The sequence below is a fragment of the Medicago truncatula genome, chromosome 1 (genome assembly GCF_003473485.1).
Source record: "Medicago truncatula cultivar Jemalong A17 chromosome 1, MtrunA17r5.0-ANR, whole genome shotgun sequence".
Taxonomy (NCBI): Eukaryota; Viridiplantae; Streptophyta; class Magnoliopsida; order Fabales; family Fabaceae; genus Medicago; species Medicago truncatula.
Window position 1 is genome coordinate 45761146 of NC_053042.1, and position 17995 is coordinate 45779140.

Consider the following 17995-nt stretch of genomic DNA (forward strand, 5'->3'; position numbering starts at 1 on the left):
TTTAAATTTGTCTTAGACCTCCATATATGTTGGATTGTCGGCCTTCGATTTTGTGTTAACCCTCAATTTTAATTACTTAAGTACTATCACCGTCTTTAACAAAACTTCATTCAAATTTGTCTTAGACCTCCATATATGTTGGATTGTCGGCCTTCGATTTTGTGTTAACCCTCAATTTTGATTACTTAAGTACTATCACCGTCTGTAACAAAACATCATTCAAATTTGTCTAGACCTCCATGTGTCAGTCGTCGCCTATGGCGTGTGGGTGTAATTTTAATGGAATAGTTAAATGGTATAATATTTAATACTAAAAAGATTTATATCTACACAGTTAAAGTACTTTTTAGTACAAATTTTCGAGACAAATAAAACATTTTACATAGTGTTTCGTCATACGTTTGGATTCCTTTTTACCATGGTTTTGAGAAGCTCATACCAATACAGTTGATAAATTTATTTTGTCAACACCAAGTATTGAGAAGTGATAGTTGTTGAAGTTCGAATCCAAATAGAGAATTGCAGGATCAAATCTACGTTATATCATATCAAATGTCATGCAACTTTTTACCAACTGAAATATACTTATGTGACAAAAGATAAACTATAACGGCTCAATAAATAAATTTAAAACACCGACCTTATTATTCTATTTTATTTAAGGTATTGGAAAATGGAGTGATAAAAACTATAATCCTCTCTTGACTAAAAAAACTAACCACTCAAAAATAAATAAATAATTATAACTCCTCTCTCATTTTTTTTTTGTCAAGTATAACTCCTCTCTCATTTAATACTGATCATATAATACATTTGGTTAGCATTTTCCTTATAATAAATTACACTAGCATTAAGGACACACGCTCAAGCCGTGGGATGAAATAAATATGGTTAGAAGGAAAGATCGACTAAAAACAACTTATCAAATTCTTCGATAAAAATTAATCATCGACAAGAAATAAGTGTTACTTCGCACTATGTAGTTACTAAAATGATATTATCAGATGATTGTAAAAAAAAAAATGATATTATCAGAAATTAAAGCAACATCGCTGCATAAATTTTGATAATTTGGATTTTAGTCCAAAATTGTTTGTTTAAGAAAATACTTTGCACCTAGAAAAAAAATATACATTAATTATATTTCCTAATATAAGGACGAAATTATGACCAACATTTATTGTTTTTTGGTCAATAAGTCTAACCTTTTCTTGATTTGAAAGTCAACAATGCTTTTTCTAAATAAACTAAGAGATTAATTGGATAGACTGACAATGTAAAACAAGTTTACACTGTCAACCAATTAAAATCATCTAATTCAATACCTCGTTTAAGTCTTAAAAAAAATCAAATATAATCTTATAATAAATGCATTCAACCAACGTTTCTAATTTTGGCATTTGATTTCCTAGTTTACAATCTGCATCCTTCTCCCACCAATTCTCCCAATAAATCAAGTTTTGCAATTGCACTGTTTAGACGTTGAATCACAAAATCATGTTACTTCAAATGAAGCAACTTGTAATTGTTACAAGTTTGATTTTTTGGTATTCTTTGTAGACATGTCTTAAGTGTATTCCTTAAGAAAAATGTTTATTCTCCCCCATCACAACCCTTAATACTACGAAAGAAAAAGTAAAAAGATTGATAATTGAAGAGTTGCAGGAAGGAGGAAACAAAGCTTCAAGCACTTCATTCTCACTCCCTTGAACTATCTGAAAGAGGTTTGCGGTCCGAAAAATATCATGATATTGCGATTCAATGTCTCAACAGTGCAATTGCAAAACTTGATTTATTGGGAGAAGGACATGTATATGTGTGATGCAGATTGTAAACTAGGAAATAAAATGCCAAATTTTGAAACGTAGGTTGAATGCATTTATTATAAAGATTTTATTTGATTTTTCTTTTTTTATCACTTAAGATGAGGTGTTTAATTGGTGGACAGTGTAAACTTGTTTTGCACTGTCTGTCTATTCCAATTAATCTCATAAACTAATAATATTCCTATCTTAATCTTATTTTGATATTATTAAAATTGTTAATTATAATATTTTAGTAAAATAAAAATCCCCTGCTTATTTAATTTGATAGCAAATTTGTAATATTATGCTGCCACTTTTTATCTAATAATTGTTTTAATTTTGATGATAAAATTCCTTCAATTAGTGTGATTGAACGCGGTCTATATAATGGAAGAGTATTTGGATGAGATGATAAGGGGTCATTTGCAACTTAACTAAAGGTCATGAGTTTGAATTTAACTTTATGAACTCTTAAAGGAGAACTTTATGCACCAATGGTATCCTACTCACACCAAAAACAAAAATGTGATCTATATTTTTTTTTTGTGTAAAACAAGTATATCATACGCAGGTGCAACGACTAACTTATTGAGTCTATGGTCTATATTGATCATTATTGACTATTAGTTATTTGTGTATAGTGCTAAATACCCATGTAGGAGAAAGGTGTGTGTCCAATGTCCATTGACATGCTTCCATTTATTTTATTTATTAAATTTGAATAATTTATCTAAACTCTTAAATTAGGGAGGTGAGAAACTCTTCTATGGACTCAACCACAAATGATAAATATTTGGACACACTCACATCAAATGGAAAAATTTAAAACAAAAATAATTAAATCACATCAATTAACATCATTTATAGTTTTATTCTCTTTTAATTTTTGCATTTGATATGAGTGTGTGTAAATATTTATCATTTGTAGTTGTGTTTAAAGAAGAGTTTCTCTAGAGAGGTTTTGTATTACGAATAAAAATAAACTCAATAATCCCTCCACTCTCAAAGTCCATCATTATTTCCACTTTTCGGTTTCATATTTCTAAAGCCCTCGCCTCTCTTGTCCTTCTAAACTCCCAAAGAAACCCTAAAACTCTTAGAATGAGTTTGTCACGTTTCACACTTCTTTATAGATTAGTTTTCACAGTTGTGCATGGAAACATCGAGTTTAGGAAAGAAAAAAACGCATGCTGGTATTGTGTTAATGGAACTGGAGGTCACACACTTTCCTAAAGCTTTTTGTCATTGTATATGTTTTATGAAAATTGAACTATACAGTTGAGGTGGTAATATTATATTAGAAACAAGTACAACTATAATTTTAAAAGTAAAAGAATTATATTCGTATTTTTATTGATCATCCTTTGTCGCCATTTCTGGTTTATTATTATATTCACCTGCTTGAACATGAATGTTGTTTCTTAGTTCTTCAAACGCCTTCATACTCTCTGTATCAAAGCCTCCTGCAAACTGAAAACAGTTTCACACCATCATTGAATGCATTGTGTTTTTGTACTTCCAACTATCCACAACACAAATGTAATGTAATATTAAGAATGTATTTAAAGTGATAAACAATGATGCAGATTAAATGGTACAGTGCAAAGTTTTAGCATGATCTTGGTAATAATCAATTACAACTACTAGATAACTATGTTATGTTATCATGTTGAGCATGAAATAGTCTCACATCTATAAATAATGACTGACACTAACATGAGATGCGTTATAAAAGCACAAGAGACGTTTTAGTTTAGAGACACAGCTTCATGTGAGCACATAGCGAACTATTTTTTCACCTTTTACCAATTTTTTGAAGGATTTCTTCTTTATGGAAGAAGTCCTGTAATTAAGTTCAAATATTTTGGAAGAATTATAATTTAAGTGAGATTTTGTACAACTTAGCTCACTCAGTATACCAAATAATATTATGTATAGTCAGCACAGACAAGTGAAAAAAGAGGACTAAAATTACCTGATGAACGCGAAAAGAAAATCGCACGCCTTGCAGAATTAAAAACTCTCTTGTCGGTTCATTTTCCGGTCCAGATAGTGTATCAATTTCAGATGCAATACGCTTCATATACTTGTTTGCCAGTTGAACAGAAGAAAGCTTGATCTGCAATGGCGGAGTTATCAGTAACTACTACATGGCCATTTGATATAATCAAACACAAGGAATTTGGGAAGCATACCTTGCCTACAACTCCTGAATCTAATAGCCAATTTACCGGTACTCCAAACTCCTTGTACCGTGAAATGGCAAAATCTCTTGTTCGTAAGAGTGCGTATACACTTTGCTCTAATCTACAAATGAAAAACAAAACAAAATTGAAGAACTTAGTGGATAAATAAATTTCATGCTATATCTAGAAAATGGTAAGGAACACATACACCAAGATTACTTAATCTACATAAGTATATGTCATGTTCTATATTTGAAACTTACAAAGCATGAATCTAAAACATTAAAGCAGATATCAGGACAAAAACTATATTCATTTACAAGCAAGAGACTTTCTGGATAGAGATCCAAGAGAATGTCCACCAAATCTCAGCTTCCTACGCAACTATTTATGGTACGAAGAACTATAACATTAAAAAAGATGCTTACTTTTCAAGCAATGAGTACATTTTCTGCAAAGCATCTTCGCATGGGAGTTTAGGATCATCGGTGAAGTTGGAGACTTGTTTCTCCAGTTTCATCAGATCTTGATATTCAAAAGATGCTTCCCGTAGTGCATCTGATTTCCCTTCAGGCCAATCAAAGTGCTTGAGAACAGCTCGTTCATCACTCTTATACAAGGAAAATAAAGAAATTAGTACAATGCAAAAATCAATGTACCAATTTTTGTGATTTCTCCCAAAATCTACAAGCTGAATGAATTAGTTTTGAAGCATATTTTTCTATAATGGAGGGGCAATTATATTTAAAAGCTTACCAGGAAGGAGAGTTCCTCATCTAGCCAGTTCACAAAAGCCACCACATCTTCAATCTTAGAAAACGAAGCTGCTCGAACTTCAGTTGCCAAGGACATGACAAAATCACCTTGTGTTTCTACATCAGCTTTCACCTACATCCATTAAGAAAAATATAATATTCGTAATGACTGAAATGCCAAGATTCTTAAAAAAGAATATAACAGAAGGAAAATCTTAAACACATACAGCTAAGAGAAATGATGATCTATTCTCAATTTCCGCAATCACGTTGCTTCTGGTATCAGCTGCATTACTTGTTGAAGAAGTTAGCAATGAGGCGTCCTTCTTTGCTTCCCGTTTCATCAATGATTGATAAAATTCAACAAGCTCAGGAGCCCTTTTAACTTTGTCATCACCTACTGCTCCTCTTGGTAGACTTCCTGGTGGTGGAGGTGGAGAAGGCACGGATGGAGCATATGGTATTTCATTCAAAGAATTTGAAACAGGAGCACCATCAGATGGTTTAGGTGGTGGCCGAGGCAACCTTGGAGGCCTTTTCTCAATTTTGAAAAGCTTCATCTCGGTAATGGTTTGATTATCAAAATCCTTAACATCTTCAGATTGTTTATTTAAGCCATCAGAAACACATGCCTTCTCATTTACCTGAGTAAGTTCTGAATCCAAAGACGTCGACCTCTCTTCTTCAGCCTTGGTCGTATTGAGATTTGAATTGTCGCCAAACTTCTCCCCTCTCGCTTTCTCGGCTTTTTCCTTAAGTTGTTTCTCCCTTGCTAATGCCAATTTATGAAGATCTTTATATGCAGGATATTTTTCATCCAGAGACCTGTCAACTGACTTAGACATCAATTGGAATGAAGCCGAAACAGAATCCAGGATGTCATCACTTGATGAAACTTTTCTCAAGCTTGGAAGAAATGGAGTTTCAGGAGAATGAGTAGGTTTGTGTTCCTTCTGCTCAAAGGTAGTGATCGCTACAGCATCATGAGCATTCCTTAGCATCAAGGATTCGAGTGTATTCCTCGGCCTATAGCTAGTACTCACCCTGCAAGGAGAACCTATTGAAAGAGATCTAGCTGGTGATGAAAAAGCACTTGAATCATTGTTTTTATTCCATTTCTTCAACTTTTGGATTAAGCTAGTTTTCTTGCTAAGATTACTATATTTATAAGTAGGGCTATTGATATATGCATTGTCAAGATCTTCACTGCCTGGTGAAGAGTGGTCATGGGAGAAGTTGCTTTCAATATCTGTATCACCATGCCCGCGCTCTGATCCCGCATATTCTAACATTAGCTGTTTAGCCTTCTCTTGTGATTTTGGGTTGAAACTGTTGTTTAGATCACGCGCCAATGATTTTCCTGAAGGTGCCTTGTAATTCCTGAGCTCGTATCTCAAGCATGCGTTAACCCAGCGAAGGTATACAAGTTCTTCAACTTCACTGAACCTATTCATCTGGAGTCCTTCCACTTGCTTTTGCAGATCTTCATTTGCATGCCTTAACCTGCCAGTCTCGGATTTTGCGTCGGCAATCATTTCATTCTGCGATTCAAGGCAATGCATCTTAAAATTAAACTACACTCATTACATGTAAAAGAAGACACTAATCTAATAAATATTAATTTGTCTCTGTCATGAAAGAAGTACAAAAACAAGGAGGACTCAGTGATGCAATCATTTAAAACAAAATCATTTTAAGTCACTGAAAACTTCAAAGCATATACTGGTTCAATTACGAGCAAATTTTTATTTTATCAAAATATTAGCAGATCTTAAATATTGGTTTCCCGTGTCTGTTCAACTTATTGCAGGAAAGATGTATCTACAATTGGACTCTCACCTCTGTAACACTGGAGAGTTCTGTAATTCTAGACTCAGCAGCATTAAGTTTAACAGTTAATTCTCGCTTCTCGTGTTGAAGTTCTTTGTTTCTTCTCTTAAGCCCCACAGCTTCAATCTCTAAATCATTCACTGTTTTCAACTTCTTTTCAATCTCAAAATCATTCACAGTTTTCAAGTTATTTTCAATCTCAGCATCTTTTTTCACAACCTCTTCCTCTTTTGCTTGTAGACCAGAAACTTTTTGTTTAAGCAACAACAACTGGCCTTTTGTCTGGTTAGCAATGATTTTTATCTGCCTTTGCAGTTCCTTGATCTTGTTTCTGGCAACCTCGAGTTCTCTCTTGGCTGAAGCTTCATGTATGAGCTCTTCTTGAAGTTTATTGTTTTCTTCCTGCAAGGACTTAATCGTCATATGAAGCATATCGATTTCTACAGATTTGATTCTCAACTGCCTTTGAAACTCCTCAATAACTGGTACCTGCTCCTTCAAACTATAATACTCAAGCAATTCACTTTGAAGTTTCATCTCCCTCTCCTCCAGTTCCTCGACTACGTTCCGCAACCATTCTATTTCACTATCACTACCATTTTTTGCCATTTCAGTTTCGTTACCTCCGTGTTTCTTGGAATCGTCGGTCTTTTCAGAAAGTAACGGAAAGTCAGTCTGCTCAGATAGAAGGCTTTCAAATTCAGATAGAATTTCATCGTCAAAATCATTAGCTAGATTCATTATGCTGCCCATTAACTTAACCTCCTCTTCTAGCTCTTCTTCTTCCCTCTACAACAACGTCGAAACATATTGCAAAAATACAAGAGAAATCATCATAATTCATTACCATAAATACAAAACAAAATAAAATAAAAAAATTGATAATGTTAACTAGAATAAAGACCTTTGGTCCCTCACAATTTGTTCGCGGCCAATTTAGGAAAAAAAACAATTCCCAAATTAGTCCGTAACATTTCCATATAGGAGATAAATTAGTCTCTGACTGATCATCAAACAGATGGCTAACTAGTCCTCCGTGTGCAAATGCAGGGACTAATTTGATTATTAATTTTTGTGAAGGGCTAAATTGGGTCGTTTGTCTATTATCTAATTATACTTTACCTCATTCTGGTTGAGACCATTAGTAGAACAAGTGGACTGCTTCTGTTTCGTTACCTCATCTTGATTTTTCCTCCTAATCCTTGGTTGATCATGTTCTTAATGAAGATGAACATAAAGGGTCAATTTAATTATATAAGATTAGCCATAAAATAAGAAACAAGTAGAGAATTTTTTTCAAAACTGGTAAATTAGCACAACTACCTGATTTTGATCCTTTCACATTCTGCTGGAATGTATAGGCTGCAACTGAAGCAGCTATAAGGAATCCTAACCTAACTATCATGAAACTATAAGCCAAATCAAAATCCTAACTAATCCCATTTCCTAAACTAACCTCCATAACTGATTGTTCAAACCATTGGTGCTTTGAAAATGAAACCACAGTGACCCACATAATTGTTAAGGAAAAATCCAGATTTTTAAATTTCATTTACATGCAGAATTCATAGGAAAATACTACTAAATTTTCAACTTCACCACCTTTCAGTGAGAAACTGAAAACATGTTCATAGTCACAGACACAAGTTTGATACCAAAGAGACACATAACAATTAATGACAAAAAAATCACAAATGGGTTTGGACTAATATTAATATGTTTAGAAGAAGATCTGGTGAGAGAAGTGGGAGAATTTAGAGTTACCCTTAAATACAACAAAGGAACAACGTTGATTGAAATTTGAAAATAACCTTCTATAGTAAAACTAGAATAAAACAAAGACATGTTTCTTTTATTAGGAAAAGAACAAAGACAGGTTTGTTTCCTCGTTTGTTTTATTGTTGTTGGTCCTTCACAATTAATCTGCGACTATATAAAAAATACTTAAAATTATTTTCTACATTTTTATAACGGTTTAAATTTAGTTTTTGATTTATTGTAACAGATGGACTAATTTTTTGTCGGGAGTGAATTGGATCGCACGGAAATTGTAAATGACCAGAATATGCTTTAATCATTTTATTTTTATTCTCCATCATTTTATTTTGATGCCTTTGTCTTTTCGTCCTCCTAATAATATTGAGGTTATTTATTTTTTTAGGTTTAAAAATCAACCAAACTTTTTTTTAAATAAAAAAATTAACCCATCTTGTCGTTGTTGTTATTGTTTACAATCTCCCAAAGAATATAATGTTTTGATTATTTTTATTTATATGCTTCTTTCACCACTTCAATTATATGAAATATAGATTTTAGAAAGAAAACGAAAGAGTAAATGTGATGAGGCTTACCTTGCATGCTTACAAAAAATAATTTACTTGATTCTACAGCTCTCTTATATTTTATGAATTTTCTATAATTTCTCTTATATAATTTAATTTTTTTTAATGATTAAAGAATTGATGGTTTCTTGACCAAAAATAATCAAATATTTTTTATCTATTATTTGTGTCACATGTAACCTTTACTATCGTTCTACGTTGTGGATGGATCAATATGAGCTGTTGGCAACTTGGCATGGAAACACAGCTCAAGAGGTTTTTATTTTTTCTCTGTTCATGATCAATTATATATTACATCACATGTTAGTATTTTTGGCATTCCTCTAGAACTGGAACATGCTCGTCATAGTGTGTGCTTAGAGAAAAGTGGAACCGGTAACAAACTAACAATGCAAACTACAGACAAACCCAAAATAAGCTCTTTTTTCATTCTTGTCCTTTCATCTAAAGAAAAAGACAAAAACACAAAAGTTTGGCGAATAATTCTTTTCTTGCCTTTTCCACATACGAAAATTCTTATCGGAATTTGAACTTGATAACAATCATATCACTCAATTCAAATTCACTATATAAAATTTCGACACAGTATAGGAGACATTGTGTTGTATAAAATGCATTTGTCATTGTTAAATAAATATTTTATCATCCATGTTCCTTATTATTTAGATAAATCACCAACTACTAGTCATGTGTAATAGTAGCATAGATACAAAACTTACCTTTGTAGAAAAAATAGAGAGGAAAGGTTCTCATGTTTATACTTATTATAGCCATTGAAAAATATTTAACACAGTTTTCTCAAAATAGATGTTTGGCTACCCAATACTTCATAAAAATAAAAGCATTTTTAATTTATTAAGTCTGGTAATATTTGTGGAATATCATACCATTGTGGTCCTTTCGAATTTGAATGTGGTCCAGAATAACTTTGATAAAATAAGGAATCATTTTAAAATAAAACATGACCATGGCATAACTTTTGTAAAGTGAAGGATCATTTTCAAACAATCAAATCAAATTCGATTTCTAAGCAAGCTATGAAATGAAAAATAGACCAATCAGGAACAACAATAGACCAAATAATAAGGTTCAAAAGTATAATTTAGTCTTGAAATAACCTGTCACATGCATTTACAACAATGCAAAACAATTCGACCTGTCACAAATGGAAAACTTGCTGATTGCTTACATACATAAGCAATATAGCGCAAGAAACTTGTCTAGAATGTGTGCATTCCAGAACTTGCTGATTGCTTACATACACGAACAATATACCGCAAGAAACTTGTCTAGAATTTGTGCATTCCAGATGTATGAATATAGAAAATGGTAGAGAAACATCTTTCCACCAAACCAAACCAAACTAAACCAGGTTCTTTTGGGTAATAAGGTGTCAACGACTCAAAATGACCAGAAAAACTGTCCAACTTATGACCAAACAGAACAACAGAAATCACAACATTGAAGCATAGCCTCAACAAAGCTGCTTTAAGTGGGTGGCTTGGCTTTTGTTCCTTACCTCCCTACCACCACAACTTAGCATTGCAGCCTCCATCTAATAACGGCCACCTGGCATGCCACGTCCCCCTCCTCTTCCTCTTCCGCCATAGCCACCATACCCCCTTCCATAATAACCACCACGGGCACGTCCACCACCACCACCGCGCCACGGACCACGGCCACCCCAGCCACCACGATGCCTTGAAAAATCACCAAATGTCTGCACCATAAAATAGTATGTGAATTATAAACATTATCCCTCTTCCACCTCCCCTACAATAAAGAGGTCAGCCCACAGTGGTGATAACACATTACCTCAGTATCCATCTTGATTTGTTCCGAATATCTAACCCTTCCATTTTGTGGATCATGATTGAGCGAGTTGCAGGAGAGTGAGTCAAAGAAATCATCCTTGTTATAAACAGGCTGTGGAGACCATGAAAAACAGTCATATATTGTGACAACATAAGTACATTTACATTAACAACTGACTGCAATGAGTTACAGAGAAGACGGTAAAAATATTACCTTAACCTCCAAGTTTGATACATCACCATTGTCTTCATCTTGACCGCCATCTTCATCACTGGCATTTTCTTCCCCATCTTTCTTGTTGCTTTTACCTAGGTGACCCCATACTTCATCCTTTTTGAACTTCTCATTCATTGCCGTGAAGTCAAAGTCCTCAGTGAACCTTTCAGCTGGGCGGAAACCCTGCAAAACATTAATTCAATTATAAGGCCTAAACTGGATTGCCACAACTCACATCACAATCTTAATTATCGATTTTAAAAAATATCAAATTTGTGACAAAAAAAACATCCTGCATTTTCTTTTCAGTTTTTATCTTATCTGAATTGCTAACCCAATAAAAACAACAAAACAAGAAATACTCAGCAAATTTCATTTTTTTGACACAATAGTAAGTATAAGATTGGCAAATTCAAAAACAACAAACAAGCCTTATAACACCCATACCCCCCCCCCCCCCCCCCCACACACACACACACAAATACTCTCTAGTCCCAACTTTAACTTTAAAATTTCACAAATTTTCTAACAATTTCTTAGCTTCCATACTTGAGAGAAACTAAAATTTTCCTGCTTCATCTAAAATAAAGTAGTAAATAGAGCATTACCCCAATTCCTCTGCCTCTTCCACGCCCCCTATAACCATAGCCATGATGAGTTTGGTTAGAAGCTCCACCGGGCTGGAGAAAGTGCAACCAAATGTCAGGTCAGGGGTCCAGAATCAAAAGACAAGATTTTAAATAGAAAATCTAACATGATAAAATGCACATGCTTGCAGTAATATGTATGAGTAGTATACATGGCTAAACTTATCTAAATGTAAACAAGCAAATGGAAGCTCAATGGTTCATTGATTATCACAAGTCATGGATAATATATGGCAATTGACCGATTAAACTATAGACCAATAAGAGACCATATCTTACTTCAGAATCTCTCCAAAAGAATGAACAAATAGTAAATGAACAGAGAAAACTCAGAAAAGTACATGCAGGCTATCTAATAGACAGAGTGTAGCTTACAGGATGGACAGTGAGCACCTGCCCATAGTAGCCTCAGGCTCTGTTTGGATTGACGGAACATAACGGAATGGAGCGGAATGGAATGGAATGGAGTGGAGCGGAGCGGAATGGAATGGAACAAAGATTCCATTCCATTGTTTGGATATGTTATGATGTGACAAAATCATGTTTCCATTCCATTGTTTGTGAAGTGAACGGAACGGAACAAGTTATAAATTTTTATTCCACTTTTACCCTTATTTAAAAAATACTATTATTATAAAGATATTACTACTAAAATTTTATTGCCTTCAACCGTTAAAACATTTAAACAAGAGTTTAGCATCCTAATTTGATTTAGACATGCCATCCATATGTTTAACAAACTGCATTTCTTCAGAACTCTATAACAAATCTAGGAATATACACGCATGTTGAAACTTTAAAACTCATTATAACTCATCAGTTTGTATACTAGGTATTATTGGTAAAATAGCAAAAATAAAATTGAAGAATATATAGTCATACATCAACGTAGCAAAGTTTCTTAAAAAAAAAAAAAAATCAACGTAGCAAAGTTCTTTTTTTTTTAAAGGTAATCATAGAGAAAAAAATATATACCAGAGCAAGAAATAATAAGCATGCACATGAGGAATTAAGAGGAAAACATGACAGCAATGAAAAAATTAAACGGGAGAAGAAAAAAACGTAAGAACAGTAGTTGGAGGAACATGTTACAGATAAAATAAAAACAGGGGTAAAAATGTAATATTTTTGTTACGGTACTCTATTCCATTGGATACACCCCAATTTGGAGGGAATGAAAAATTGAAGGTTTGGGTGGTATTGGATGGAATGAGTTCCATTGTATTCCATCCCACTCCATTCACTTTTTGCAAATCCAAACAATGGAATATAATTATGTACCACTCCATTCCGTTCCATTCCATCACATATCACCAATCCAAACATAGCCTCAGGGTGATGGGTTAGACTAATCTAATAGACATATATAATCCGTCCTATTTACAAAAGTCCAGTCTCCATTGGGCTGGTCATATATAAAGTTATAAACCTACAAGTCATATGAAACCAAAATCTGGGCAAGTGTCTGTGCATGGATAAAAAGAGAGCAAGAGAAGAATACCCTGTGAATTGGCCGAGAAGTCGCTGGCAATGGAAGTATTGGTGGCTGAGATTCAGCAGCGACAGGCACAGACGGCTCTGGAGCCGATGTTGATGATACCTGAACCACTTCAACATCCTTATGTGGTGTTTGTGAAGGCTTGGAGGAAGCTGCTACAGTTTGTCCAGACTGCAATAATTGAGCTGGGGTTACCAGAGAAGGGACTGGTGGTTCTGTGCGGACAGAATTTGAAGAGCCAACAATTGAAGGAGTCATCTGCTGGGGTACAGTTTGGTATGACAAACTTGAACCTGAAATTGCATTAGGTTTATTGGCCAATGGTACTGCAGCATTTATATCAGAACCACCGCTGGTAAAAGGAGCTAGCGATGGCAAGTTAGCACCTAGTGTGGCAGCAGGAAGTGACACAGTAGGTGCCTTGTTTGAAACTGATGCTTGAAAAGTTTCAGGAGCTAGTGTAGCTGAAGGTGCCGGAGGTAAAATTGTTGTTGAAAGATTCAATGGAGGTGCAGAAGTAGATGTTATGTTAGGGGAACTAGTACCCACAGGTAGGAAAGCTGATGGGAATTCTGGAAAATTTGAAGGTCCAGTTGGTAATGAGGAACTAAAACTGGGAAACTGCAATGGCTGCTGCATAGATGAAAGCATCGGCTGCTGCATAGATGAAGGCATCGGCTGCTGCATAGATGAAGGCATCGGCTGCTGCATAGATGATGGCATCGGCTGCTGCATAGACGATGGCAGTGGCTGCTGCAAAGATGACGGCATTGGCTGCTGCATAGATGAAGGCATGGATAAGCCAGGTGGAGGTCGAAACAAAGATTGCTGGTGTAACTGAGGAAGCCCATTTGGGGCACCATAATATCCTTGCCAATACATTGGCATAGCAAGCCCACCACCATTTGCATTTGGAGCAGGCGAAGAAGCTCCCCATGACACTACATTTCCTCCAGGTTGATACAAAGGCCCTTGAAAGTTTGACCCTGGGTGTCCAAGCTGTGTTGTATTAGGATTAGGACTAGCATCAGTCAAAGATCCACTTACAGCTGGTAAACTTGTAGATGTTGTGGCTAAGCGAGGATACTGAGACTGCAAGGCAATTCCAAAAATTAGGATATCGATATAATTTGATGCAAATTTTGTACTCAAAAGGGCACTCATCAACCTGAATAATAGCTGGATCGGTATTTGTAGGTACAGCAGGCTGAACAGGTGGAGAAGATTTCACCTGTAAATCCTGCAGAAAGAATTATAAAAGATGTCTCAGCTTATCGGATTTGTATGAATGGCACATATATTTAATACATCTTGTGTCATATAATAACAATATCCATGAGTAAAAAGCTGGATTCGCTTCCGTCTGCCTGTTAATCTATCTACTGTTAGCATTTATCGTTTGCAAGCAAGTGCAAGGAACGTTCTACAAAAGGATTAAGATAAAATAAATGCCATAAAATCTGCATAAATGACCAAATATTACAATGCTTCAAGGATGAAGCAATCCCCATATAAAACATCACAAAGAAATTAATGCCATTCTTTCGTAAGTGATCAGTAGCTATTATGAAAAGGTGCTTGCATAAGTTCTGCATATCCTACCTTGATGTCCGTCCCACGGAACAGTATATACTCATAGACCTTGTCACCTGGCAGAATTTGTGGACCGTCCTTTTTCCTTCCTTCAGTTCCGAAAGAGCGCACTGCACCACAACCACACAAAAAAAAAAAGTCACGCGACTAAACCAACTTGCAACCAAAAGACATTGAAACAAGTTGTATAGTAACATAAAATTATGGAAATAATATAATTGCAGAAAGTAGAGGTGTTTGTCGTATGGCCTAGTTTAGATTTGACAGAAAACTTGACGAATCAAACAAACCATCAAAGAACTGAACAGATCTCCGTGGATTCAGTTTGAATTGATCAACTTTTTACCAAGCCTCGTATTTTTCGAGAAAAACCTAACTTCACAGTTTTATTGTCCAGTTAACAAAAACTAGCCTATAAATCCTGACAGAAACAATAAATTGGCCTGCAGAATTCCATATGAAGAACAACAAGCATAGATCACCATCAAAAATTGAGTTTGATTGAGTATCGGAATGATAAATGAAAACCAAAAACAAATTGAAGGCGCCGAAATTCATGCAAAGAAAACCAAGCAGACCGATTCACTTCCGAAGCATTTGGTCAGTTTTATTCAGTCACGAAAAAAACCCTACTTTCGACCTGTTTGTCACGTGCTCCAATCATGCATATAGTCTCTCTGCTGACAGGGAAAATGTGGGGTACATCTTACCACCCTTGGACCCCACAATTGCGGGAAACTTATACACAGGGAACTCTTTTAGAAAAAGAAAAAAAAAATATATATATATAAGCTGTTTCCTTTTGTGTTCTCAAATATACGGATGCCGCGTTTTTATAGAAATAAGTATGGCAATTCTTATTCTTTCCCGATGATTAATTATCCATGAAGGTAAAAAAACCGTGACGTTACCATTCTTTAATAAATAACGAAATCCTTTCCATAATACCGTTAGGTTCATACCATCAAAAAGAACTGTAAAACTTTTTTGGACGAAGCGATCGCGACAAAAACACATTTAACATGGGGTTTAATGGCACAAAGGGGCCCAGTATTACATCCTTGTGGGGATTTCGGAACAGTCAAATTTTAACATCCTTACCCCCACTAGCAATGTTCGAGAGACTATTACCATGAGTGAACCTGTAACAGCTAGGTCATAAAGCAGCAAAACCATAAATGATACAATAACGGTCATCCTCCGAACAGAACAAACAAACCGTGACAACCACGCAACAATAGAATAATGACCCACGCTCAAAAACCATCATCCATAAAGAAAAAATCATAACAATTCAAAACCTAAAACCCAAACAGATAATCAAATTGCTTCCAAAGCACGTAAACCACGCCGAAAATTGCAGAAACCATGCTTTAATCAAATTTGCATTCAATACAACATATATGCAGCAAGATAAAAACCTCACCGCAAAACTGAAAATTTTCCGATACCCTTAGCGACTTTTAAACAGAAAACCACAACACAGCGAAAATTCCATAGCAATCAATTTCTTCCCTCATCAAAACAACAATTCCCCACCCCTGCCCATCTCAATAAACATATAAACAATCAACAAAATTCACATTCTCATAAGTCAAAACCAAACAAAACCCTAGTTAAACATTATACAGTTAAAAAATCACATTCACATGCATCAATAAAACCAGCACAATTCAGAAACATAATCATCATAACACATACTCAAATCCAACTTTAAGCCAAATCTAAACAGACCCATTTCATCAAATCAACAGAAAATCAAACCAAACAGCAAATTCAGATCAATCTAAACCCAAGATCAAAATACCAACAAAGAAAACCGAATAAAAAACAAACTTTTATCTTAATATGAAAGATCTAAGAGAAACAAAGGAAAGTACCGTTTTTGAGACCAATACTGGATTCATCGGTGTTGATGTTGTAGAGAACACCCTCGTATCTGATCTCACTTTTTGATGTCAAACTAATCAAGCAACCAATGTATGAATCGGCCGCGGAACTCGAACGAGAAGCTGTGTCCGAAGCCATAATAACCTATGAAGATTTGAAACCATACACTGTCTGTGTATGTGTGTATGACTTTCAAAATAGCTTACACACACGTTAGGGTTCAAGCGGTTCTTGAGAGAGAGAGAGAGAGAGAGAGAGAGAGGGATAGACTCGAAGATGAGTGAGTGTGTGTCTGATTGTCTGATAAAAACAAATATCTATATATATTATAACATTATAATATAAAGTTCACCCAAAAAATAAATAAAGAGATTAATTTTTATATTTCATGGCATCAAACCATGTGAAATTAATATTTGTAATCCTATAAATTTACATTATGAGGTCATTAGATTTGATGCGTGTGTAAAAAAGTTTTACACCATAGCAAAATAACATTTTCTGATAAGAAACTTGTTTTAATTGATAATGTTTTTATAAAAACTAAATAAATTATCATGTATCGGATTTTTATTTTAATATGCCGTTGGTGAAGATGTGTGCAAGATGTTGGAAGGGTTAGGAGAATCTCACAAGATAATGGAAATCAATGGTACTTTGATTACGCTTATCTGCGAGAACGATGTAGCGTCTTGCATGAAGGATTGTGTCTTATTTGTTTGTGTAATGTTACTTACAAGATCGTATCTATAGTAATTGTTCAACGTCTGTGTGGCTTCGCAGAGAAGTTGATTGTCATGTGTCAAAGTAGTTTTGTTTCTAAGTGGTAAAGAGTGGATGTCATGATTAAGGCTTGAGAAATCTGTCATTCAATGGGGATGACTGTCAGATTGATCTTTAAAAGACATATAATGAACTGAAATGATGATTTGTTAATGATATTGTCTTCTTCGTGCAAAATCCAATGGATGTGTGATCAGTCGAGGTTATGATAACTTGGTTGATTTATGAATTCCTCAACTGATAAGATGGCATGAAGGCTGATTTTGCATTTGAGATAATAATCTCATTTTTATATCAAGCGATTATGCTAAGAAGGGGACTTTTGTTTCTTAGTTGCAAGTTCATAAACTACCAAAAAGATAGCATCTAGTGTAGAAGGGTGAACTACTACCTAAAAAGATATAAAAAATTAGGTAAAGGAAATCGATAAAGAAAATACAAAAATATATGTAAAGATTTGTCTGTTTAGTGCGTGTCTTGAATAATCTTTACATTAAGTCATTTATTTTTTGCCTATTATTTACCATATAATGTAATGTAAAGTCATGGTTAACATCACTAACTAACTACCCCATATACTGAGTTATTGTCCAAAACCACCTTGTAGAAAAGTTGTTGTATAACTTTTGATCTTG

At 34.6% G+C, this 17995-nt stretch overlaps 2 protein-coding genes across 4 annotated transcripts; both read right to left on the reverse strand.

Moving 5' to 3' along the window:
- Window positions 1-3030: 3030 nt before the first annotated feature.
- Window positions 3031-8542, reverse strand: LOC11411784 (protein CHUP1, chloroplastic). Of its 3 annotated transcripts, XM_024785115.2 has the most exons (10): window positions 7897-8542; window positions 7699-7793; window positions 7066-7365; window positions 6586-6978; window positions 4974-6287; window positions 4748-4879; window positions 4420-4601; window positions 4001-4112; window positions 3781-3924; window positions 3031-3275 (listed from the first exon to the last, which is right to left on the reverse strand). In XM_024785115.2, exons 1-10 carry the CDS (start codon window positions 7979-7981, stop codon window positions 3156-3158), a joined length of 2877 nt encoding a protein of 958 aa, XP_024640883.1. In that variant the 5' UTR covers window positions 7982-8542; the 3' UTR covers window positions 3031-3155. The 3 variants fall into 3 exon arrangements, with proteins under 3 accessions (XP_024640883.1, XP_024640878.1, XP_024640881.1); XM_024785110.2 differs by having other exon boundaries at window positions 6586-7365; window positions 7897-8539; XM_024785113.2 differs by having other exon boundaries at window positions 6586-7365; window positions 7900-8537.
- A 1438-nt stretch (window positions 8543-9980) lies between these two features.
- On the reverse strand, window positions 9981-16874 carry LOC11409116 (protein decapping 5). The gene is made up of 8 exons (XM_003591794.4): window positions 16568-16874; window positions 14697-14797; window positions 14263-14334; window positions 13098-14186; window positions 11558-11629; window positions 10947-11132; window positions 10734-10844; window positions 9981-10638 (listed from the first exon to the last, which is right to left on the reverse strand). The coding sequence occupies exons 1-8, from the start codon at window positions 16713-16715 to the stop codon at window positions 10474-10476; spliced, it is 1944 nt and encodes a 647-aa protein (XP_003591842.1). The 5' UTR covers window positions 16716-16874; the 3' UTR covers window positions 9981-10473.
- Between the last annotated feature and the right edge of the window lie 1121 nt (window positions 16875-17995).

What these genes read in the sequence shown, in the direction of transcription:
- LOC11409116 (XM_003591794.4), bottom strand. Translation starts at nt 16,715, where the DNA reads ATGGCTTCGGACACAGCTTCTCGTTCGAGTTCCGCGGCCGATTCATAC. An exon ending in CTTCTCGGCCAATTCACAGG is followed by an intron (nt 11,630 to 13,097) that starts GTATTCTTCTCT and finishes CACTTTCTCCAG; the next exon opens with CCCGGTGGAGCTTCTAACCA. An exon ending in GAAGAGGCAGAGGAATTGGG is followed by an intron (nt 11,133 to 11,557) that starts GTAATGCTCTAT and finishes AATGTTTTGCAG; the next exon opens with GGTTTCCGCCCAGCTGAAAG.
- LOC11411784 (XM_024785110.2), bottom strand. Translation starts at nt 7,981, where the DNA reads ATGATAGTTAGGTTAGGATTCCTTATAGCTGCTTCAGTTGCAGCCTAT. An exon ending in GAAAGGATCAAAATCAGGTA is followed by an intron (nt 7,794 to 7,896) that starts GTTGTGCTAATT and finishes ATCTTCATTAAG; the next exon opens with AACATGATCAACCAAGGATT. An exon ending in ATGTACTCATTGCTTGAAAA is followed by an intron (nt 4,113 to 4,419) that starts GTAAGCATCTTT and finishes TTTCATTTGTAG; the next exon opens with ATTAGAGCAAAGTGTATACG.